The sequence below is a fragment of the Delphinapterus leucas genome, chromosome 1 (genome assembly GCF_059928025.1).
Source record: "Delphinapterus leucas isolate spDelLeu-1000000601 "Yukka" chromosome 1, BTC_Dleu_Yukka2, whole genome shotgun sequence".
In the NCBI taxonomy this organism is placed as follows: Eukaryota; Metazoa; Chordata; class Mammalia; order Artiodactyla; family Monodontidae; genus Delphinapterus; species Delphinapterus leucas.
This window is the reverse complement of record NC_143129.1, coordinates 44,468,518-44,492,698: the sequence shown is the minus strand read 5'-3', so window position 1 is coordinate 44,492,698 and position 24,181 is coordinate 44,468,518. Positions and strand designations below refer to the sequence as shown.

Here is a 24,181-nt window from a genome sequence, read left to right as displayed (position 1 = left end):
TTTTATATATATCTGCTTTAAAAATTAAATAGTACTGAAACCTTTATAATCAAAATATCAGCCCTCCCCACTCCTTATTTTTGTTAACATAATATTTCATCTCCTAATATTTTCTGTTGATATCTTTCATCCGTCTTATCTCCCCGCCTGTGCTTTTGTCCTCTCTTAACCTTGTGGGTTAAAATCTTTTTTTTTTATTCCTTCATTTGTCATTTTACTGGAATGGCCTGGGGAGGGAGACAAGATAAAACACATTTGGTCAATCAGTCTTACTGAACAGAAGTCCAGTTTTTCGTCTCACTGACCCCCAATGATCCTGTATCCCCAGGTAACTCATTTTTCTGAAGTCAACACATTCTCCGCTGCTCACGGAGATCACCCTGCCCCTAGCCCTGTGCCAGGAGCTCCTGACTTACAGGAGTTCCTGTCTGGCCTGTGCCTTGCTGCCCTCAAGGACTTGACTGAGGCCTGGAGAGAATGATTTACAGGAGGAAACAAAAAGCAGATAATAGCAGTGAGAAGCCCTCCCATCCACACAGCGCTTGTCTAATTTCAGAGAGCTTTCATATCCACGATCTCATATCATAGCCATAGATAATCACAGGATAGGTAGTTTGGTGCTGACCAAAGTCAAGACACTGCTCTGTCCCAACAGGGAAACATATTTGAAATCAGGACTATGAACCCTCACGTTCATGGTACTTGTAACTTCTTGTTTGGCTCTTTTATCTGCAGGTCCAGTGACAACTTTCTTTGCCAGGGGAGATGGAAGTGGACTGTTAGATTGGCGCTGAAGGGAAGAGGTTTGGAGGGAGGGCCCCAGGTGGGCAACGTACTTCCAAGGGAGTTACTGAGCCTTCTTTTCCCTCCTCCTCCTCTTATACAGATCCAAGTTTGGAATAAAGAAAGCTGCTTCTCTGAGAACACGTACCAGTGCTCAGCTTGGTCCAAGGATAAGAAGAGAGTCAGAAACAAATAATTCTGAACACTTTAGTGGAGAATTCTCCTAAAGTCCCAAGCCAAAGTCTGTTTCATTGTCTGGGTTGGAAAGTGAGATTCATTTATGGATTTCTGCTGCAGCTTCCGTTGCAGAAATCTCAGTGATTCTAGGATTTGGATTGCATTCTGGGATGCAGTCTATGGAGGGTAAGGGGACAGAGGAGGGGGCAATACCAATGTGCACTACAATTTAGGTTGTTGTTCAGGCAATGCGTTAGGCCCACCTGTGGCCCCAGTACCTTGAAACACCTGATGGAGCCAGAGATAAACCAGGGCACAGAAAGGACTGGGGGTAGACCTGATGGGTTCCAGAATTGCCTTCCAGAGGCTGGCTGGGGTCTGAGTTCCTCTGAGAGAGCACAGAATTGAATTGTTTAGCTTGAAGTCCCTAATACCCCTTCTTCAGCAGCTCCACTGACGTGCAGCCCAGTCTCTGAGATTATTTGTTGTCACTGATTCCAGGAATACTCTCCACTATACCGAGCCATTGAGAAAGGTTCCAGTTGCCATGCCCTCTACTCTGCCAAGAAGAGGGTGGGATTTGGGTCACATTTGGGCTTTGGGCTTTGGGGTTTGGGCTTTATTGTCATATGTTTGATACTGCAGAGGCTAAAGCCACAGGGTGGTGAAAAAGACCCCTCCTCACCAGGTAAGAGTTGCCTGGGAGCCAGAGAGGGAAATTCCCTGATTCCCTGTAGTTGTGAATCACGACCTCTGTGCTCAAACGTACATCTCACTGCCTGAAACTCAGGCTCACAAGTGACTCAGTAATGCCTCACCTGAGCAGGGACATAGGGCAAAATGCTGGGAACGCTGCAGGCTCAAGCCATACTGGTGATGTCTGAATCCCGTGAGAGTTCTTTTGAGAACACAGAAGAACTGATTCCTCTAGAGCCCTTGCAGGGACTCACAAGGTGTTCTTCTTCCTCAGACCAAGCAGATGAGGTATGTCTCAAGCAAAGGAGGCTTCAGGGTGGCCTATTGCCAGCTCTCATAATTTGAAGAGCCAGAAATTTCCTCCTGATCTCTACCTTAATTCCTCCAGCTTTATTCCCTTTCATTGATTCTTCAGTAGAGTGATACAAGAGTTGTTCACCATAGTATCGACAGTGTCTAGATGCATGGGCAACTTTAAAAAAAAAACTTAACGACCAGTGCAGCACAGTCAGAATAGAGTCTGGCTGGGGTGCTGAACAGGGTCCAAGCGGGAAGAGCTCTGGGCTTGGGTTCTAGTCTTGGCTTTGTGGCTAATTTGCTATGTGACCTTAAGCAAATCACTTGACCTCCCTGGGCCTCAGTTTTCTCACCTTTAAAAAAAGGATATTTGGACTAGAGGTTGCAAACTCATATGCCTACAGAATCGGGAGATTAAAGTAAATGAGTGAATCCAATATGATGGGGTTGTCCTGACTGCTACCTGTAGACTCTCTAAATGGGCAGCTGTTGCCTGTTGGAAATGCTGACCTAGGCTGTCCAGAGCATTTGACTCTTCAAGAGATGCTAAGGATCTGGATGTTTATGTGAAATCTCCCAATGTTTAAAAAACTGTGTGGGGGACTTCCCTGGCGGCACAGTGGTTGAGAATCCTCCTGCCAATGCAGGGGACACGGGTTCGAGCCCTGGTCTGGGAAGATCCCACATGCCGCGGAGCAACTAAGCCTGTGAACCACAACAACTGAGCCCGCATGATGCAACTACTGAGCCCGTGTGCTGCAACTACTGAAGCCCATGTGCCTAGAGCCCATGCTCTGCGACAAGAGAAGCCACCGCAGTGAGAAGCCCATACACCGCAATGAAGAGTAGCCCCCGCTTGCCACAACTAGAGAAAGCCCATGTGCAGCAACGAAGACCCAATGTAGGCAAAAAATAAAAAAAATTAAAAAAACCAAAAAACGCGTGGGTCAAACAAATATCTCTAAGCCAGTTTCATCCCGAGACTAGAGGATTTGAAGGGCCCTCCCAGCTCAAATTTTCTGATTCTAAAATATGTGTCTTCCAGGGAATTCCCTGGCAGTCCAGTGGTTAGGACTTAGAGCTTTCACTGATGTGGCCCTGGGGTTCAATCCCTGGCTGTCAGGGAACTAAGATCCTCACAAGCCACACAGAGCAGAAAAAAAAAAAAGTGTCTTCCAAAGAAGGTCACTAAGAAATCACCTTAGTTATGGTAATTTCAGCTACTGGAAAAGTGAATGTCCGTGTGTGCACTCATACTTGTATGCCATTGGGCTTTTGGCTCCCCTCAAATGACACTCCCCGGTGGTCTTCCTCCATCACACACACCTGCAGTGGACTGTTTGCTTGGTCTCGGGAGCCCAGCCCTCGGCCAGATGGAAGATTTGGCTTGTCCGGTAAGCTCAGCAGCAGTAACAGACTGGCTGCGCTGATGAGATAGCCCTCCCCTTCCCCTAAGTGAAGGGCAGAGTGGCCACAAGCAGTGGCTGAGACAGAGGCTGCCTGAGTCAGGATCTCGGCCTTGCTGCCTTCCCAGGCCTTTGCCGGCTATGTCACTAGGCTGAGTTGGGACTGGGAATCAAGTCCACAGTATTGCACAATCACATTCTGAGATACTGCAGGTTATAGGACCTCAATATCTGAATTTGGGGAGGACATAATTCAGTCATAACACTACTCCATCATGGTCTCTAACTCATTGCTTTAAACTCCAAAACCTAAGTACCCTGCTTATGCCCCTTCTTACCTGTGACAGCCTAGTGCTTCCACATCTCATGTGCTAGTACACAGCTCACTGTAAGCAGGCACTTTACATGGACTGGAGTTCTCTGCAGTGGGAAAGGTGAGGGAACTTGTATCAAGCACCTGTTAGGGGACATACAGGCCTTGAATCTCACGTAACAGTAGATGTCTGTTTATTCCATGAGGCAATGCCAATATGGTACTTTTTATCCTCACACCAATAAAAATGGTATTTATACTGCACTTGGAAAGTGCTAAATACTGTTCCAAGCACTTTATATGAAGTAATTTTTTGAATGCCCGCAACGCCCCTTTGAGGTGGGTACTATTATTTACCTCCTTCTACAGATAAGAAACTGAGGCCCAGACAGCTTAAAAAACTTGCCCAAGTCTGTAGTAACTGATGCAGTTGGATTTGAATATCAGTAGTTGGCTCCAGAGGCCATGCTTTTAATCATTACCTGATAGTATTTGGAAAAGGCAGGACTATTATTCTCATTGAATAGATGAGGAAACTGAAACTGAGCAGCTAAGCAACTCACTCAGGGTCATAGGGGTAAAAGGCAGAGTGAAGGCAGAATTCCTGCCCTGTAAGACACAGGGCTTCCCTCAGAAGGGACCAAGTGTCCTGAGTCCCTTCCCAATACCCCACTCCACTTATACAGGCCCACAGGTATTAGGGCCAACCCAGAATCTCTGAATCCTTATTTGTAGTTAACCGTCTCCATACCGCAGGGTGATTATGGGGCATGAAGGAAGGGAGGCACCTTCTCGACTTAGATCTAAGTCTTTTCGACTTATTTTTCCTTCCAGTCGCTTCCAGTTCAGAAGACCACTAGCCCCAAGGGGTCAGGTCTAGGCCCCAGTCCCGGAATTTTCTCAGCCCGGATTAGAAGTGGGGGAGGGCGGTGGGGAAGGGGCTGGGGGGGCCTGGGCTGCCCAGGAACACAGAGTATCATATTTCTCGCAACCCGCCAATCCTGAACGCATGGGGGCGTGGCCACACCTGGGAGGCGTGGCCGGACGGCAGATGGGTCCGCGGCGTCCCGAGGCGAGGCGCTGACGTGAGCTTGGCTCACCTGGGCGGGGAAGGTGAGGGCCGGTGTGGGACTGGGAGCGGAACCTGCAGTCCCTACCTGCGCAGAGCCAGGTGTTGCTTGCCCAACCGGCCGAGGAGAGCAGTGGCGACGGGTGATCCTAACTGGGGACTTGGTTCGGAGGGACGTTCGCTTCTGGCAGCAGGATTGAAGAAAGGTGGGGGCGCCAACGTCTGGAGCCTCGCTTGAGGGAGGGAGGACACGCCCGCCGGTGAAGAAGCGTCCCCTTCAGAGTTTGTGGGGGTGAGGAAAGCTTGCTTAAGGACATCTGTTTGTTTGGGGATACCCTCTAGGGCTGGGTGCCCATCGCTCTGCTTCAGGTAGCTTTCGGGCGGTCCTAGCCCGGGGGCGCTGGGCCCTTACCGACCCCCTACTTCTGTCGACTCCCTTTCCCTCCCGCCCAACTGGAGTGTGCGGCTCTCGGGCCCCTACCCACCAACTGTCGGGGAGCGCTAAGGCTCCTCCACCACGCTGGTCCTCCCAGCTCACCGCTCCGCAGGCCCCTGGATCCCGAAGAGGGGATTTCCCAGGCCGGCCGGCCCTTGATCTTGGTGGGTGTTTTGGGAAATTGCGCGTCGGGGCGGCCAGTAACTTTAGCCAGTTTGTTTCCTCTCCTGGGATTTGTTTAGCACAGTCAGGCCTCTGCCCTGGGACTGAGAGACACCCGTCAATTTCCAAGTAGCTAAGCTACTTGCTGGCGAGGGTGGCGCCGGGCGTGGTTGCTCTGGGGGTGAGGCCCTCTTCGCCTGAAAGGGCTGGAGGGCTGGTATAGAGAAGTGGGGAAAGTCTTCCAGGCCAGACTGGAAAGCAGGCCCAGGGTGCCACTGTTTACAGGGAGCCTGCTGTGTGTTAAAGGGGTCATCCCTACCCCAGCCCTGCTCTCTTCGTGGATGTCAAAAGTGGAAGCCAGGGAAGGGAGAGGAAGAAGGCGTTTGAGTAGGGGTTGGTGAAGGCTGGTGCTGACCCAGGAGAGTAGTTTTCGATGTTTGTATAATGCGTGACAGCAGCACCTATACCCTGTAGCTCCCTCTCTCCAGCCCCCAACTTCAATCAAGCAGGGAGGCAGGGCGTGGGAATTATGGCTAGAGGTCCAGAATTTACCCCTAAACAGGGCTAAACTAAATGGAGGAAAGACTGGGGAACTTGGAAGATGGCATTTCAGGTCTCTCCAGGAGGAAGGGAAAAAGCAGGACCACGCCTGAGGCCTGTCTGCAAGAAATGAGGGTGTGTGTTTTACTCTGAGCAAAACCATTGACGACTGAATCTTGGCTTTGGGGTGGCCGTGTTCCTGGAAACTAGTCTGGGCAGGGGCTGCAGAGGTGGCAGTACAGGTGTTTGTAGGGGACCTGTTTCCTGGAATGGGGGTGTGAGAGAGGATGGTTTATGCCTTGGGGAGGTTGATAGTGTCCCTGCTCAGTGCCCAGTATGAGGGGAGTGGATGGGTTAAATCTTTGTTCTTTGGCTAGTTGAATACCTGTTGGAGACACAGGCCTTGAATTTTGCTGTGATGGCAGCTAGAGATACCAGAGCTGAGTTAAACTAGGCTAAGCTTGTTCTGTGGGCATTGGGATTTGGGTGGTGAGAGTGTTCTGAAAGAGAACTCTGGTTTAGGTGTGTTTAAGGGTGGGTGTCATGCAGTCTCCTCCCTAACCACTTCGTTGGCCCTCCATGCTGCTTGGATCTTTGTTGATATTTTTCATTTACTTTCTTGGTGTATAGAAGAAGGGAGGGACTTAGAAGGCTGGGTGCAGTGGCAGGATATGGTACAGCACACTCTGACTGAGAAGTATTGGGTCCAGGCCCCAGATAAAACACTTAGCTGTGCCTCAGTTAACCCAGCTGTAAAATGGGGATGATAACAATGGGGATGATAATTTCATTATGAGGATGAAATCAGACACGTTGAATAAAAGCGCATGTAAAAACTGTTAAGCCTATGTAGATAGAGGATTGTTGTTACCGTGGTTTCATTAGCTGAAGGCCATCATCTTTTATATCTCCCAGTGGCCAAGAAATGTCTTAGCTTCCTGTGCTTAAAAAAAAATACTACTTGTAGTGTTTTGTTTTTAAGTTGTGAATCGAAACATGTCATTGTAGGAAAATGTGAATCGTATGTAAAAGTACTTAGGCACGTATAAAATTCACCCACAGTCCTATCACCAGGTAACCACTAAGAACCTCTTGTTGCATCGATGTATTATTTCTTTCCCTTTTCAAAAATTCTCAGTGCTTATGTACACAAGTGCATGTTATGGTACAAGATGGAGATACTACTATACAGTCAATATTGTATGATGCCTTTTCCCCCCTTAAGTACCTATTTAAACATTTCCCCAAATCCAGTAAACATTCTTCAGATGCCTCGATGTTAATGGCTACTTGATATTGCAGTCTATGAACGTCTAATTAGATATTTTTCTCTGTGATTTTGGCTGCTTCCAAAGTTTCCCTCTCTGCCTGTTCTTATAGTCTTAGGTGCTGGGTGGCTGGTGGAGGGGATCTCGGTGGGCTTCCAGGAGGTGGAGGGGTTAGCTGCGATGGGCGTGGGGCATAGAGGAGGAGGAGGCTGGGGCAGCGTTGCTCCTGCGTGCTGCCATCTTGGGGGAATGCTGAGAACACAGGGCTCTAGATCTTAGTCATCGGCCTCTAAGGGCGGCTGCCTCTCCCTCCCCGTCACTCTGCAGTTCCTTGCATTGGCCTGGTTGCCTTAAGTTCTTTTTGATGTGCTGTGGATCAACTGGGATAAGCCCTTTTCTTCAAAGCCCATGATCTGTCAAGAGGTGGATTTCACGTGTCTGCCAGGCCTCGACACAAGACTGACCAATATTGCAACAGAAATTCTCGAAAGCCCCTCACTAGGTGGACCAGCTTGCTGCCCATTTCCCTGTTCTCTTTGTTCTTCCCTTACCCCATCCCCCTTCCCGCAGGCCAGGACTGAGGAAGAGAAGGCTAGAACTTGCCCTGGGGAGAATATGCATTCCCTCCTCCTTATAAGGTAAATGTTCTCTGTGGTTTGATAGCTTGACTTTGCTGTCCTACAGAGCAATCTACATCAAGGCCAAGAACACGGGGGTGGGCGGCACTTGAATACCGAGTGCTACCTCACCTGCCCACTGTGAGCTGCTCCCAGGGGGGAAGGTTTCAGTTGCAGAATTTGGTAATTGGGTCAGAAGGCTCAGGTGAGAGCAGGTCCTGCCGTGTTCTTAAAGTGCCAGTGACCGAGCTGGGTTTGAGTTTTCCCGTTTGTTGGGAGCCTGGCTGGGGAGAGAAGTGGCCTTAGGACCCACCCCTTAAGCTAAGTTCCTCCGAGGGGGAGCCTTCGGCTGACTCAGCTGGTTTGGTTTCTGAACCGCGATCCAGGTGGGAATTTTTCTGGGTGGGAAGGTGACTTAATTTATCTTCCTTTTCTCAGGTCAGTGGATGTTTGAGCAATTCCAATGTGGATTTCTTCACGGAGTCTGATGAGGACATTGTGTTTAGTAACTAATGTCGCCCTTGTCACACAGTAGCTGACGGACAAATATTTGTTGAATGAACGTTCTTTTGCAGGCCTGTCTTTCTCACCTGAAGTAAAAACAAAGAGAAATGAGAACGCCAAAAAATCTAAACACAACACCCCAGGCAAACACTTCTCCGGTGACTGCTTTTTCCTTTAGGCACCCAATCTGGGCAGGCCTTTGTTTCCCGCTGTGAGTGCTGGCTGCCACCGAATGTTATCTGCTATGCTATGCCCTTTATGAGAATCAATTGCAGACTTTACCCAGGCTGGCTCCAGCAACCAATCAGTTCAATTCAGCCTCTGTGGGGAGGTAAACAGACCCAGGTGAGGAGGCTGTCCTAGCAGTACAGAGCTTGTCTTATGACTGGTTTTAGTATTCTATAGGGTTAGGAACTGTGGTATTTGATCATTCTAGGGCATCTTAGCTTTACCAGACTCAGATACAGGGCAGGGTTCTTACACTTTGTCTCCAGTGCTCCCAAGCCTTCTCCTAGACACTGGATTGTCGTGGGGATAACCAGCTCAGACCCCCCCCACCCCGCATTTGGGTGGCCCAGAGAAAGGAAAACTGACTTGAGGCCTAGCTCTCAGATCCCTGTGGATACACTGCCTGCTCATCTATGTAAGTGAGGACTTTGGAACCAGGGACCATCCCTCGCCTACTTCTCTCTCATCACGATGCTGTCATTTCTTACTAAAATATTCCCATTCACCTTAGTTGTCTAAGAAGAGAGCATGCTTCAAGTTCTTGCCTATATACCTGCTGTTTCCATAACTTTTTTCTTCTCCCGAGATGAGATTGAAAAGAGCAGTTTCTCTTCTCTTCCCTTGGTACTTGCGGAAGGACTGTTTTCCAGCAGGGGTGACATCATCTCTTTATTTTTCTGCCTCGGGATTTAAATAGAAGAAATGTGATCTACTTACGTGATAAGTCTGATTTGGCTAGAGCATGAAAAATAAATGGCTTTGGAATAAGCATCAAAAGAACCTTTTAACCTGTTTTCTTTTCTTCCCCACCTGGCACAGTTTATTCCCATATTTAGTTTCTTTGCTGTAATCTAGTGAAACTGTAGCTCTATCATATGGGAACAGTGGCTGGGAACTTTTCCCAGGGGCTGGCCTAATTCTCCTCTCCCCATTTCTTCCCCCTCCCGCCAACCCAGATCATGGCTCTCCACCCCCGCAGAGTTCGGCTGAAGCCCTGGTTGGTGGCCCAAGTGGATAGTGGCCTGTACCCTGGGCTCATCTGGCTACATAGGGACTCCAAACGCTTCCAGATTCCCTGGAAACATGCCACCCGGCATAGCCCCCAACAGGAGGAGGAAAATACCATTTTCAAGGTAAAGGTATTCTTTTACCATCTGACTTGAAGTGTTTTCCAGTTCTCTCAGACCTTTCTGGGTTTTTGTTCTTCTGTTTTCAATTTTGGCTTGAAGAAGGTACTAGATCCAAAATGCTGATGCAACAAAGAGAATGTTCATGCTGTGGGGCGGGGGCAAACTTAGCAGGCATAGTAATTTCTCTTGTTGGGGCATGTCTGTTATGGTTGAGGCCATTTATTCTTTCCCATTGGTCAAAGCTACTAACTCACCTCCCAAGGGATTCCCAGGTGTGATTGGCTAAACTCCTGTAAGTGCGTGTATGCTGTGGTTGTTCCAGAGCTCCCAAGGGTCAGCCAGCAATCAACCCTTCATTCGCTCAGGGCTCTTGCCCTGGCCCGGGAATGGCTGTCCAGATCAGGGCACAGCTACTGAGTGTTAGCAGGCTCCTAACAGCCTGTAGCATGGGTGTCGAGGGCCCTTTGCAAGTTTTTCTTTTGATGTTGAAACATTTTGCCCCATCCATAACCTCCACTTAAAAATGAAAGGCGATTTAATTACAGGTTTTTATTCTACAAATATGTTTTCTTAACTGAAGAGTAGCTCTGATGTGAGAGTTATTTTGCTTCACTGAAAATAAGATTGAATCACATGGCATTTCATAAAATGTAAGTGAAACCAAAGTCTAAGACAGAAGTAGGTGGGAAGCTAGTTGTGGGAAGGGGTATTATGTGGTTTGTAACTCCGGAGCCCGTGCCTCTGCTCCAGACCAGCTTCTCTGTGCTGGTCAGTCTTCCATCTCATGAGTAGCTTTAGTTCCTGCACTCCCAAGACACGGAGAAATGAGTTTCCCCATTTCTTCCCTGACTATAAGCTGGAAGTCAGAAGTGAAATCCAGTCCCTACCCTGAGCCCCTCAAGATTGATGCTCCAGGTTCTTGCTGAGACTGGGCCAGGAAATGTGGGCTCATACCTCAAAGGAGAGCCAACTTAGAGTTGTTTCCCACCCAACTCAGTTATATTGGGTGTAGAGATGAGAGGTAGAGAAAAAATTGCCTGTGAATACTTAGAAAGTAAATGAATGCTTTTAATGTAAAAATTAAATAATGACATGAAAGTGGTAAGGAAAACATCTGTAAATCAGCACTAGTTACTGGAGCTGGCATCAGAGGGGGATGGGCCTGCCCTGGCCCAGCTGGCCTCTCGCTGTGGCCTTGGTCTGAAGCTGGACTTGCTGTTGAAGTGCCTGGTGGTGGCTGGCCGTGGGGGAGGAGGCTGGTTCCTGAAAGCTCCACTCGTGAGAATGTTCTGTACGCTTAGGGCTTGAGGAAAAATTGGCTGTGGGAAGCTGCTTTGTCTTACTTATATCTGTGTATCTGTTTGCAGAATGCTAAGGGAGGGCCTGGGTGTCAGGAGAAGAGTGAGGGTGCTTTCACAGATCCCAAGCTCTGACAGGCCTTTGGCAGGATATGGGGTGTGGGCAGTTCTGACTAGCATTAAGTGGGTGCCCGCTGCCTACCCTAGGTCCGTTATCTCATTTGCTTCTCGACAACACTGTAAGAGGGGGCGGCACCCTCATGTTATAGATGCAAAAGCTGAGTCTCAGAGGGGCTATGTAACTTGCCCAAGTCACACAGCCAATAAGTGGTGGGGTTAGGGTTTGAACCCAGGCCTATCAGCTCCCCCATTATCAGACGACCCCTCCTGACCAGGAGCTGGAAGACCTGGCTTCAGATCCTACTACCATCACTTGCACGTGTGGTCTTGAACAAGTCACATAATCTCTTTGGGCTTTAGCTTCCCCTTCAGTAAAATGGGGCTTTTAGTCTTGCCTGCCTCACAGGATCGTTGTGAGAATTGAGTGAAATCAGTGTATGGGAAGGGACTCGTACATTGCCATAAAAATGCAGAGACTCGTGTCCATTTTAGGAAGAGAAATAGGGACCTGCCCAGTGACCAGAATCTCAGAAGCAAGACTCAGAATGGGTTTGAATAAGGGATGTTTATAAAGCACAGCGGTTGTCACGTGGTGGGTACCGCCCTCCGCTGCCTCAGCCTCAGGTTCTCTGCATCATCTGAGTGGGCCCTGCGGAATGGCTGTGCTGTGAGCAGGATGTTAGTCTTGCTGCTCTCTGTGCAGGGGCAGGGATTCAGGGAGCCACAGAAAGTTTGCAGACCTGGGCCAAAGTCAGCACAGTCCAAGCCAGCTGGATGGGGCCAGAGGGGGAGTGGGCACGGAGGATCAAACAAAGAGAGGGGAAAACGTGAGGAGGCAGCAGCCAGGTACTGCCAGGTGCAACTGGAGATGTGCCTCTCCGACACTAGGGACTGGTGAGGTTGAAATCCCCTACAGGGGGTTGGATGGAATGGAGCCTGCTGAGTGCCCAAGGGCAGCAGCTTTGTCAAACTGCTTCATTCCATACTGCACATCAAGTGGAGGAGCCCCCAGGTCTGAGAAGATGATAAGAAGAAATGAGTGAATTGGAGGAGAAGGATTTAGCTCGGCTATTGGGAGAAGCTTCCTCATGATTGTGAGGCTCTGCAGGGATTGACTGAGGGAGACCAGAGAGCTCAAAGGATGGGGCCAGAAAAATTCCATTTCGGCTTGAGGAAGTAGTCTACGTTCAGGAGCGGAGGCGGGGAGTTGGGACTGGACAAGCGATATGCCCTGTCCACTTGAACAAGCTGCCGTGTACTTCCTGATCTTGAGTCCTCTGCAGAAGACATCCCCCTTTTCTGCACCAGCACATACGTCACAAGCCCTGAAGAAAGTGTAGACATCTGAGATACGTTCACAATGGGGGAGGGCTGATATGCCGTGAACAGACACATAAATGCCTGTTAGACCTGGAAATTGAAAACCAGAGAGGCGGGGCCACACTGGTTTTGGCCCAGGCCACCAGCCACTGGTGTTCCCAGCAAAATGTTCCCAGTGCGGGAGTTTGAGGAAGCAGGGAAAGGCAGGTGGTGTGAGCTTATTAGGACTTGACGCCCTCAGCCTCCCACTGAGGCAGGCTGAACCCCCAGAGCGTGCTTCCTGCCCCCCTATGGTCCGCTACTCCTAAAGGTACTTGGTTTCAACAGTTTTTGTGCATCAGATGCAAGACTGAAGGGAGAGGGAACAGCAAGCCTAAATTCTTCATATCATACGCCATCTCCCTTTCTCTTATTATATAAGCAATTCATGTGAAAAATAAGTCAAACAAAACAAAACAAAATTACCTGAAATCTTGCTATCCAAAAGTTACCATTAGTATTTTGATGTATATTTGTTCCAGATTTTTCTTTATTTTCAACCCTTCATTATGGCCATTGTAGTCTTGACAGATGACGCTGGCACAAGCACTTGAGATGAGGCTCCTCTTTTTAAAATATTGTATTTGCATTTGGCTTAATTTCTCTCAGGCCCTGCCTTGCCTGGTCCCCAGCGTGATGTTTCCTGCTGCAGTCTCTGTAAATTGGAGTTGGGGTGATGGGGCGGTCAGGCAGGGCTGTGTGTATTTGTGTCTGTATGAGGGAGGGCGGGCACACTTTCCAGTGTTCCTGGGCAACAAGCAGGCACTCACTGCAGTTTCCTATCCCTCAGGCCTGGGCTGTGGAGACAGGGAAGTACCAGGAAGGGGTGGATGACCCCGACCCAGCTAAATGGAAGGCCCAGCTCCGCTGTGCGCTCAACAAGAGCAGGGAATTCAACCTGATGTACGACGGCACCAAGGAGGTGCCCATGAACCCAGTGAAGATATATCAAGTGTGTGACATCCCCCAGCCCCAGGGCTCTATCATTAACCCAGGTGAGACCCCAGCTGCTGGGGAGAAGGTGGACAGTGTGCCAGGTTCCGGGCTGGACCCTTAAAGCGATAGTCGACTTGAAAGTCGCCTCGCTTACAAGTTGAAGACTGGTAAAGCAAGAAATCCTGTCCCTAGAAAGAACCCAGAGAACAAAAGATATAAACTCAGCAAAGTCTTCCTGCCCACCCAGTGGAACAGTAAAGCATTAGAAAGAAGAGGGGGTATTGAGTTCCGTAAAAAAATAACTTCTCTTGGGACTCAACACTGAGAAGAGAGGCCAGATAGTTTAGAAGAAGGAGGGATTAAAACTTAGAAGGTCTGAGTTATAAACCTCGTTCTTTCCATTTCACTACTTGTGGGACATTGAATCAAGTCATTCAACCTTTTGAGCCTCAGCTTCTTCCACTATAAAATCTGGGTTCTCATCTTTCCTGCGTATTTCAAAGGCTGTTCTAAGAATCAATTGACATGACATTATGAAGGCTATTAAGTTCTCTTTATAAATGATGGGTAAGTGATCGTTTAATTTGTATGGTATTTTTCCTAGGAGAATACCACCTGATCCCTATGTTTACTCAATGTTTAGCAAGTTCCGACTAAGCCAGATTATTTAGACTTGACCTCCAGTGAATCTAGTGAGGCTCTGCCATGAGGGAAGGGTCTGTCTTCACATTAAGCTTACAAAGGAGAGAAGCTGTGCTCCTTGGGTCCTTAGAAGGGATGCTAATGTGTAGAAAGGGGTTTAGAGTAGGAATTAAAAGATTTCCAGGAGAAGGGAGTAGGGTCTGCAGCTCCTGGATAGGGGAGGGGATGAGAGCTTGCACTGGGGCTCCGTAGGAGGAGCTGGGAGTGGGGTGAACACCCTTGGTTTCCACTCTTTGGCATTGAGGGTGCACAGTGAACCCAAGGAGCCTCTGTGCTGGCAGTGCCTAGCTTGAACAGTGGGTCAGCTGCAGGGATGACAGTGCAAGGTGAGCGGCTCACCTGTGACCTTTGTGTGTGTCTGTTTCTCGGGTAGGATCCACTGGATCTGCTCCTTGGGATGAGAAAGATAATGATGTGGATGAAGAAGATGAGGAAGATGAGCTGGACCAGTCACAGCACCACGTTCCCATCCAGGACACCTTCCCCTTCCTGAACATCAATGGTGAGTGGGGTGGGGGGTGGGACAAAGGCATGGAGAGGATGTAAGGGGCTTTGATTTTGCAACCGTTGACACCATATCCACCACTGCACTGGCAGCAGCGACCAGGCCCTGTGACCAGGCTGCCAGTCTGTTAGCAAGTAGGAGTCATAGGCAAAGGAACTCCGCAGGCATAGCTATCCCAGTGGGGTGGCTTCTAGGCAGAGAGAGCATCTTCTGAATCTTATGTGATAATTCAGCGAAATTAAAAAATTAAATTCATTCTCAATCCCGCATACAAATACACAAGCTGTTATAAATTTTGGTGATTTCCTTCAGGCCAAGTGCAGAGATCATTTTCGTGAATTGTAGGCAAACTCTTCTGCTATTTCCCTCGGTATAAATTTTCTGTCACTGCCTTAACAGCGTCTGCTAAGGCTGTATCATGGGAAACTTGTGGCTCTACAGCTCTTAATACTAGGCTCTGATAAAATTTATCTACTAGAGACTTTTATCTTTTTTTTAAATTGACTTTTTGAATTCAACTTCCCAGGAAAGATGAGTTTAGAGGTTGCAGGGTCACTGTGAGACAGAGCAGGTACTGCATCTCCCATTGCACGTTCTGAGGGTGCTCAAACACAAGGTGAATTGCTCTTCCACAGCATCTTCGCTTGACCTTTTTTTTTTTTTTTTTTTCGCTTGAACTTTTCACTGACATGCTCCTAGTCATATGACTTGCATTCAGTTGAGTAGCTTTTCACTACTTTTCTAAGTTCCATCTGGCTGCTAGGGTCAAATGAGATACTTTTGCCACCTAGAAAATTTAGTATATCAAGATGATTCCTGTAGGATTTTGGAGTACCCTACTCTAGGTGATGCCCCTTCTCTTGAGAATCAGGAAATGACTCTTATCTGTCTACTTGCCCTCCTTCACTTACCCTGTCATTTATAACTTTGCAACCAAGTGATGAGTAAAGACAACGATCATAGAGCTCTCTCAGGTTAATATTGCTACAGCTACATTCCCACTTGGTGCAATTTTAAGATTTGGACATTTGGAAATGTGAGATCCTTTCCCAAATCTTTGGCTGACTCATTCTGTTATTCTCACCCCTTAAAAGGATGCAACCCATTTCCAGAATCCTGATTTCCCTTTTTTTTTTTTTCTTTTTTTTGCGGTACGCGGGCCTCTCACTGTTGTGGCCTCTACCGTTGTGGAGCACAGGCTCCAGACGCGCAGGCTCAGCGGCCATGGCTCAGGGGCCCAGCCGCTCCGCGGCATGTGGGATCTTCCCGGACCGGGGCACGAACCCGTGTCTCCTGCATCGGCAGGCGGACTCTGAACCACTGTGCCACCAGGGGGGGGAGCCCCGGGAGCCCCTCATGTCTTTTTTCGGTACGCGGGCTTCTCACTGCTGTGGCCTCTCCCGCTGCGGAGCGCAGCCTCTGGATGCGCAGGCTCAGCGGCCATGGCTCACGGGCCCAGCCGCTCCGCGGCATGTGGACCGGGGCACGAACCCGTGTCCCCCGCATCAGCAGGCGGACTCTCAACCACTGTGCCACCAGGGAAGCTCCCCCTCATGTTTTTTTAAAGCTAATGTTGTGTGGCCTTATGTTATGGGCCACTTTGGATCCTTTATGGAAACATGTGAACATATATTAAAAATAAAAAAGTAAAATACATAGATATAACCAGACTCGTACACAAAGGGTCAAAGAAACCTTAACCTCTGTGATTTCAGAGCTGTTGGGCAGAGGAAGAAGAATTGTTGAAGAATAGATGCTTAAAAGGTGAGGCTAGGAGGAAAAATCTGTAAACTTTGGAGTGAGCCAACTTTGACAATAGCAGGGATATAGGATGTGTTTTTCATTCTCTCTTTTAAAAGCTTTAACTGGATACTTTTGAATAAGTAATACTCTTACATGGTTTAAAATTCATAATGGTACAAAAAGGAAATCAGCTGAAAGGTTTTCCTTCTAACTTGTCTGAACAGTTCCTTCCCTGGAGGAGACAGATCTTTCCAGGTTCTTGAGTATCCTTCCAGATGTTTCATGCATGTAAAAAAGTATGTGTTTGTTTTTAAAGGAATTTCTATACATTAACACTTATTCGAAGCTAATCAATCAATTTAGTTGAGCTCATTTTATGGAAGACAACCAGTTTCTGTTTAATCGCTGGGTTCAAATTTTGTAACAGGGAATCTCTCATTCATGCCTGTTCTGATTTAACCCCAGAGAGTACCCACGTGTCTTTTAATCAGCAGCAAATGCGTGTTTTCAGAATTATGAGTTTATGAGAGAACTAATAAGATTAGGAAGCAGAAGCAGGGGAACCTTATTTCTTTTGGTGTTTGTTGGGGGAATTACTGATGGGCTGCCACACTGAGTTGTGGTCCAGTGTTGGACCTTTTAGATTTGAGAGCTTCGGACCCAGGTGATATGCACGTGTGGTGCTCTTGCCTGCTCACCCACATCCTTCTTTTCTAGGTTCTCCCATAGCACCAGCCAGTGTGGGCAACTGCAGTGTGGGCAACTGCAGCCCCGAAGCAGTGTGGCCCAAAACGGAACCTCTGGAGATGGAAGTACCCCAGGCACCTATACAGCCTTTCTATAGCTCTCCAGAGCTGTGGATCAGCTCTCTCCCAAGTAAGTGAGCCTTGATTTTCTAGCTGGATCTTCAGCTCCTATTACAGTCCATTTCCTGCCCCACCTTCTGCCTCCATTTCTTTGCCATGTATAGAATAGTCCCCCAGGCAGCCTCTGTGTCTGGTTCCTGGCTGGCTGGTGAGTCACCAGGAACTAAAGAAACATTAGCCCATACCTACTTGCCCATGGGGGTTCTCTGATTGGTGCTGTGCAGCTCTAGGTTACTCACCTATTAGGTGGGTGGAAGGCCTGGGTTTATCAGTTTGCCCAGGGGATTTGAGGACAAGGTCAGTTGTGGGTTGGGGAAGTTAATGACTGTGGATTTGGTCAAGGAGGCTCTTGGGTTTTGAGGGACTTTAGGACCCAGAGAAAATCTCTTTCTGAATTGGGTACAAATTGATCTCAGTGAAGAATCATTGTCATTGCACCTCCCTTTCACACTACATATGGTAGGGGAGGCGCCAGGGGAGTACTAGCATTTTGTCCAAGAGGCTGATAGCTTTGATAAGACCTATAGGATTCAGTGGACACTTGCTGAGTTGAAAATTTACTTTGTTGTGAACTGTGTCCTTCTGTGATATATTATTAGAACATATCAACAGTGTGTGCTCATCTGTGTAATTTTCAGAAATATGCCTTGGTATTTCTTATTGTTCCTCTGGTTTCTTTAAACAGTGAGTCAAAAATGATACACAAACCAGATAGATGCTGCCTTAGTTTTCAGCTCCTTCCAATGCCTATTGATGTAAAGACTCAGTCAGTACAAAATGGGGAGACCAGGACCCAGAACTTTGGTTGGAGAAATTCTAGCTGTTAGGGTGTGGTGACTGAACAGTGATAGTATAGATGGAATTTGAGCTATTTGCTTCAAGGCAGCCTCTTGAGTGAATATTCCAGGGATATGTTGATGTCTCCCTTTGTTACAGGAAGGATAACTATGGCAATGGCCTTCCTGAATGCTGGTTGAAAGGTGGCTTGATCTTGATGGACTTGCATGAGTCCTAGGGATGGATGGGCAGAGCAGCAGAGCAGGACTCTCACTGTCCCCCCTCACCTTGCAGTGACTGACCTGGACATCAAATTTCAGTACCGTGGGAAGGAGTATGCACAGACCATGACGGTGAGCAACCCCCAGGGCTGCAGGCTCTTCTATGGAGACTTGGGTCCCATGCCTGACCAGGAGGAGCTCTTTGGTCCCGTCAGCCTGGAACAGGTCAAGTTCCCAGGTCCGGAGCACATCACCAATGAGAAGCAGAAGCTGTTCACCAGCAAACTGCTAGACGTCATGGACAGAGGACTGATCCTGGAGGTCAGCGGTCATGCCATCTATGCTATCAGGCTGTGCCAGTGCAAGGTGTACTGGTCTGGGCCATGTGCCCCATCGCTTGTTGCCCCCAACCTGATCGAGAGACAAAAGAAGGTCAAACTGTTTTGTCTGGAAACGTTCCTTAGTGGTGAGTCTCTTTTCAGACCATTGATGGTGGGAACTGCTCCCTGCAAGTACGTCTTCCCCCTTCCTGCCCCCCTTTCCTATCTCTGCAAAGATCTTAACCAAACAATTTCTTCTGGAGGAAGTTACGGTAGAAGGGGACCTTGATTCTGAAAAATAAAAGTGACCTGGGCAACAAAGAAGGGTGTTCCACTCCAAAGCTGTGCATTTGAAGCCAGTTTTAGGTGGTTATGGCTCCTTTATTGGCAGAAGAAGAAGACAGCCTTGTTATTGCTCCCCACATTCTACCAGCTTATCCTTAACTTTGGAAGGTGACCCTGTTCATCATGATCAGCAAAACATATACTCTTCTCATTTGGGACATGTTTGCACGGCCGATTTAAGCAGACATATTTAGGGAGAGCACTGAGATGTGAATTTTCCAATGTGATTTGAACCCTAAGCCTGGTTTAAGCGGTGTCCAATAGAACTCTCTGAAATGATGAAAATGTTCTATATTTATGTTGTTCAATGTGGTAGCCACTAGCCACATGTGGCTATTGAGTATGTAGATGTAACTAATGTGACTAAGGAACTATTTAATTTTAATGAATTTAAATTCAGTACCCACATGTTGTGGCCAGTGGCTACTATTCTGGACAGTATAAAAGAAAGTGTTTACTGAGTAGGTGTGGAATGACCCAGTACCCCAAACTCCATGCTCTTCCATGTTCTGCAGATCTCATTGCCCACCAGAAAGGACAGATAGAGAAACAGCCACCATTTGAGATCTACTTATGCTTTGGGGAAGAATGGCCAGATGGGAAACCTCAGGAAAGGAAACTCATCTTGGTTCAGGTGAGGAGATAATAATGTGTCAACAACTCTTTGCCTTTTTATCAATGCTTTAGCCCCTAGGTCTGGGCTTGAGCCCTGAGTGAGGGTCCATCAGCCTCTGTGGGTTTTAATCCCATCAGATGTAGCAACTTGAGCTTTGTACGTTGTACAGTAGGACCAGGCTGGAGAATACAGTGTCCTCAAAGCAAGTGACTGATTCAGGGGAGACCTTATTCTCTTACTGACGTTAGAGTCTTGCTGAAACCTAACAGGATATGACTCTTTCTAGCTCTTTTAGAAAAACCTTTTGAGGTACTTTTAAGAACGTGTTCTCATTCTGGAAAATGGCAGCAAGACCACTTGGGTTTGGCTGTGGATTTGTGCATCAAGACAGGCAGTAGACGAAATTCGGGTAAAAGTCTTGCTAAATAAGCAGTTATTTATTTAGGCATGTGATGTGATGCTACCTCTAGGTTCTTTACCTTCATTTGAACCAAATTCTAAAGCGAACCTTGGCAGGATGGTCCAGAGAGATGAAGGCATAGTCTGTATCTAGACATTAAAGTGGTGGGTTCCCCACAGCCTCACTGGTCCTTCCGTCAATCTTGGGCCCCTCCTGCTGTTTAAAAATACCCTTTCCTCAGTGGATAGCTGTGTGCTCTGTGTCCTGAACAGGTCATTCCAGTGGTGGCTCGGATGATCTATGAGATGTTTTCTGGTGATTTCACACGATCCTTTGACAGTGGCAGTGTCCGCCTGCAGATCTCAACTCCAGACATCAAGGATAACATTGTTGCTCAGCTGAAGCAGCTGTACCGCATCCTGCAAACCCAGGAAAGCTGGCAGCCCATGCAGCCCACCCCCAGCATGCAACTGTCCCCTGCCCTGCCAGCCCAGTAATCATGAATGCCATCTTCCTTCTCTTTTTTACAATATTGTACATATGGATATTTTTTATTAGATTTAACCAGCTTTTAAACCTTTCTTCTTTCTAACAATATTAGTACTCTCTGACTCTCCAAATATGCCTAGCTTTTAAAGTTGATTTAATTTATGGAAAAATCACCCTTCATACTTTCCCTTTCTTTTTTAAACCTCCCCACGGTAGTGTAATGTAGTAGAAGGAGATTTGGCCTGGGAGTTTGGACACCAGGGTTCTAGCCGCAGCTTTGCTTCCAGTGGTGTGACCTTGAACCAAGTCATTTAGCCTCTGGGCTTCAGATTCATTACTGTAAAATGAAGGAGTTGGAATGATGCCTGAAATAATGCCAGCTTTAAAACTCTGACTCAGTGACTTCCTTCTACTTGTACAAGGCAAAACTGCCTGGAACAGAACATTTCTGCCTTGTTCTTGCACCACATTTTTTTTTTTTTTTTTTTTTTTTTTTTGCTTTCATTAAAGTTCCCTCAAGCACTGATTTGTCCAGGATTGATCTCCGTTTGACCTGTTCTGCTAGTATAGTAAGCTGGCTCCCCGATGGGGGAAGAGGGAGGGAGGGGCGCCGGCTGGTTGCTTGGGAACCAAGCTAGATATCTAAATAGAAGTAGGTGCCAAAGTCTGAAAGTCACCCAGCCTGTGGAGTAAAAACTCACAAACTGAGCTTCTAAGGGGAGGGCGTTGATGTAGAGGCTTAGGGATTCTGTAGAAGAATTGGCTGTCAGGTTTTCAGCTTATCACCACTGAAATACGGGCATACCTCGGAGATACTGCAGGGCTAGTCCCAAACCACTGCAATAAAGTGAATATTGCAATAAAGCAAGTCACAAATTTTTTGGTTTCCCAGTGCATATAAAAGTTATGTTTACATTATACTGTAGTCTTTTAAGTGTGCAATAGCATTATGTCTAAAAGTACAAATGTGCATACCTTAATTAAAAATACTTGGGGACTTCCCTGGTGGTGCAGTGGTTAAGAATCTGCCTGCCAATGCAAGGGACATGGGTTCGAGCCCTGGTCTGGGAAGATCCCACATGCCACGGAGCAACTAAGCCTGTGTGCCACAACTACTGAGACTGCGCCCTAGAGCCCGCGAGCCACAACTACTGAAGCCTGCATGCCTAGAGCCCGTGCTCCACAACAAGAGAAGCCACCGCAATGAGAAGCCTGTGCACTGTAATGAAGAGTAGCCCCCGCTCACTGCAACTAGAGAAAGCCCGCGCACAGCAACAAAGACCAAACGCAGCCAAAAATAAATAATAAATTAATTAAAAATAAATATACTTGATTGCTAAAAAATGGTAGCCATCATCTGAGCCTTCAGCAAGTCATAATCTTTTTGCAATAGTTACATCAAAGATCAGTGATCACAGATCACCATAACAAACAAAACAATAAAAAAGTTTAAGTATTGTGAGAACTACCAAAACATCACACACAGACATGAAGTGAAAAAATGCTATTGGAAAAATGGCGCCAATAGGCTTGCTTGACGCAGGGTTGCCACAGATCTTCAATTTGTAAAAAACAGTATCTGCAAAGTGCCATAAAGCAAAACAATAAAATGAGGTATGTCTGTACCACTGTGTGTGTGTGGTAGACAACAGTATATAACTCAGTGATAAGCTTTGGAGAGGATAGAGCTCTCTTGTTCTTTTTTCCCTTCTTTGAGGAAGACCTGAGAGTGAGCTGGGCATCCAGGACCAACTCCTGTGACCACAGAGGAGACAGGGACAGTTCCTCCTTGTATGGAGATGTTTACAGTCTTCCTGTCATTTGGATTTTTTGTGGATGGGGAAAATGGGGTGTTGAATGTGTTAAGGTCAAGGTGAAGAAGGGCTGGGCAGTGCTTTTCTGGAAATGGCTCACCTAGCACAAACCTGCTTGCCTCCCTTCCTGGTGGAGGTAGCTGGGTGTGAACATTTAAGGTGAGGAGTGTAGATTAAGGTGTAGAACATTGCAGCTATGGCTACAGTTAAGGTGTAGAACATTGCAGCTGTGGCTGCCACAAACTGGTCTGATCTATTAACTTTTGCTCTGTCACTGACCCTTTGACTCTGTTTTGTTTTTGTTTTGTTTTTTAGGATGAAATTATACATAATTTAAACTCCAGGACCTAAATGGAAAACAAGATGCTTATCTCTGGTTGCAGGTTCCAACCCTCCTGAATACTGATACCTATGTGTGCCATGCCATATTAAGAAAGTCCATGTCTGGTCTGCTACCCTTAAAGCAAGCCACCTCCTACTTGCTACTGTAGTTGAGCTAGCTGTAAAGTTGGGCTAGCTTTATTTCAAAAACCCCTCAATCACAGGTGGCAATGGACTTATTTAGAAAGCTTAAGCTGTGGTTTTAGGGTCTCTAAGGGACCTAGTAGTATCTGCTGTTACTAAAGCATGACCAAGAGAAATCTGGGTGTTCTCTCTAAGGGACCTAGTAGAATCTGCTGTTACTAAAGCATGACCAAGAGAAATCTGGGTGCTCAGGTGCTCAGCTGTAAGCAGAAGTTGGGCTTCTAGAGACCAGGAAATGTGCAAGGTATAGGAACTTTATATTTTGGGGGCATTCTTTTGAGTGGGTGAAGTGAGGGATTTGGTCTTGATGTCTGGCTCCCTCTGTCTCTTATCTGCAAAGCTCAAAGTTAAAAAGAACCCACAGAAAATACATTGGGAGGGCAACTGCTGGATCTGGGCTGGTCCCTTCCCCTTATTCTGTGAGATGCTAACAGCCAGGCTGTACACCTGGGTGGGGGCCCAGAAAATGTGAGCTGGCAAAGGGTGTAGAGAACAGTGTTCTTAAGTGCCAAGAAGGATCGAACTTTTAGTATGTGATTGTAATGAAAAGCTGATGAATATGTTAGAGGAATGGATGAGTGGTTTTATGTAGTCTTAACCCAGTAGTGTAGTTTCTTCCTTGTTCTTTATCCTTTTCAGAATACTGGGAGAGTGCACGCAGGGCTCTCCACTGATCTCCCTCAGTGCTCCTTCTGTGGTCCTGATGCCAGGTGTCCTTTCTTGGAGACTCAGTCTGCTATCTCCTTTGGTGGCTACACCAATCATTCCCTTGGTGTTTTCTACTTCCTTGCCTTCACCTTGCTTAAGACTGGGAAGGGAGTTAGGTGGTGTCCCCAGCTTTTCATTTTCTCACTGTCCACCCCACTAAACTAGATTAGCTGTAGGTGTAAATCGGGAGGGCAAATGTTGGATCTGGACTGGTCCCTTGCCCACATAATTAGGTCCCTGGCTATATGTTCCCATAGCACCCTATAGTTCCTCTTTCAGAATAATCAATTCCCTTGTAATTACTCAGTTTGTGTCCTGCATGACTACAGACTTGCTGGAGGTAGGGACTTGGACTTTGCTGTCAGCCCTTAGCACAATGTCTGGTACATAGTATGTTCTCAAATATTTATTGTTAGAATAAATGCATTAACTCAATACGTCCTTCATTTCAGAAACTGATTGCTAACTACCATGGGAAAATAAAGTAAATATGGGGATGGAAAAAATTCTAAAATTAGTTTCTGCTCTGCTTCTGGCTCCACGTTAGTGTGGGAGCCCCTACAAGCTGCACCTCCTTCCAGGCTGGCCCCACCTTTACTCCACAGTGGTCTCGTTTCACAGTCTGAAGATGCCACCAAGGTACAGCCACAAGTGAAACTTCCAGTGTAGGTGACTGCAGTTCCCTTAGCCTCTGCCCTGCCCATGTATCAATAAATTTGGGCTGTTTCTTCAGATACGAATTTTCTCAAGAAATTCTTTCCCTTCGTGGTATGGGTCATATCACTGGTAGTTAACCTTTCAGTGAAATAAC

General features: G+C 47.2%; 1 protein-coding gene across 7 annotated transcripts; it reads left to right on the top strand.

The window, feature by feature from the left end:
- The first annotated feature begins 4,762 nt into the window (after positions 1–4,762).
- IRF6 (interferon regulatory factor 6) lies at positions 4,763–24,026 on the top strand. Of its 7 annotated transcripts, none has more exons than XM_022593479.3 (9): positions 4,763–4,947; positions 9,453–9,629; positions 13,194–13,398; positions 14,415–14,543; positions 17,007–17,165; positions 18,227–18,619; positions 19,334–19,452; positions 20,107–20,327; positions 22,453–24,022. In XM_022593479.3, exons 2-9 carry the CDS (start codon positions 9,456–9,458, stop codon positions 22,472–22,474), a joined length of 1,422 nt encoding a protein of 473 aa, XP_022449187.2. In that variant the 5' UTR covers positions 4,763–4,947; positions 9,453–9,455; the 3' UTR covers positions 22,475–24,022. The 7 variants fall into 7 exon arrangements, with proteins under 7 accessions (XP_022449187.2, XP_030618104.1, XP_030618105.1 ...); XM_030762244.2 differs by having other exon boundaries at positions 4,764–5,033; positions 22,453–24,021; XM_089909237.1 differs by lacking the exon at positions 4,763–4,947 and adding an exon at positions 5,549–8,613.
- Positions 24,027–24,181: the final 155 nt, after the last annotated feature.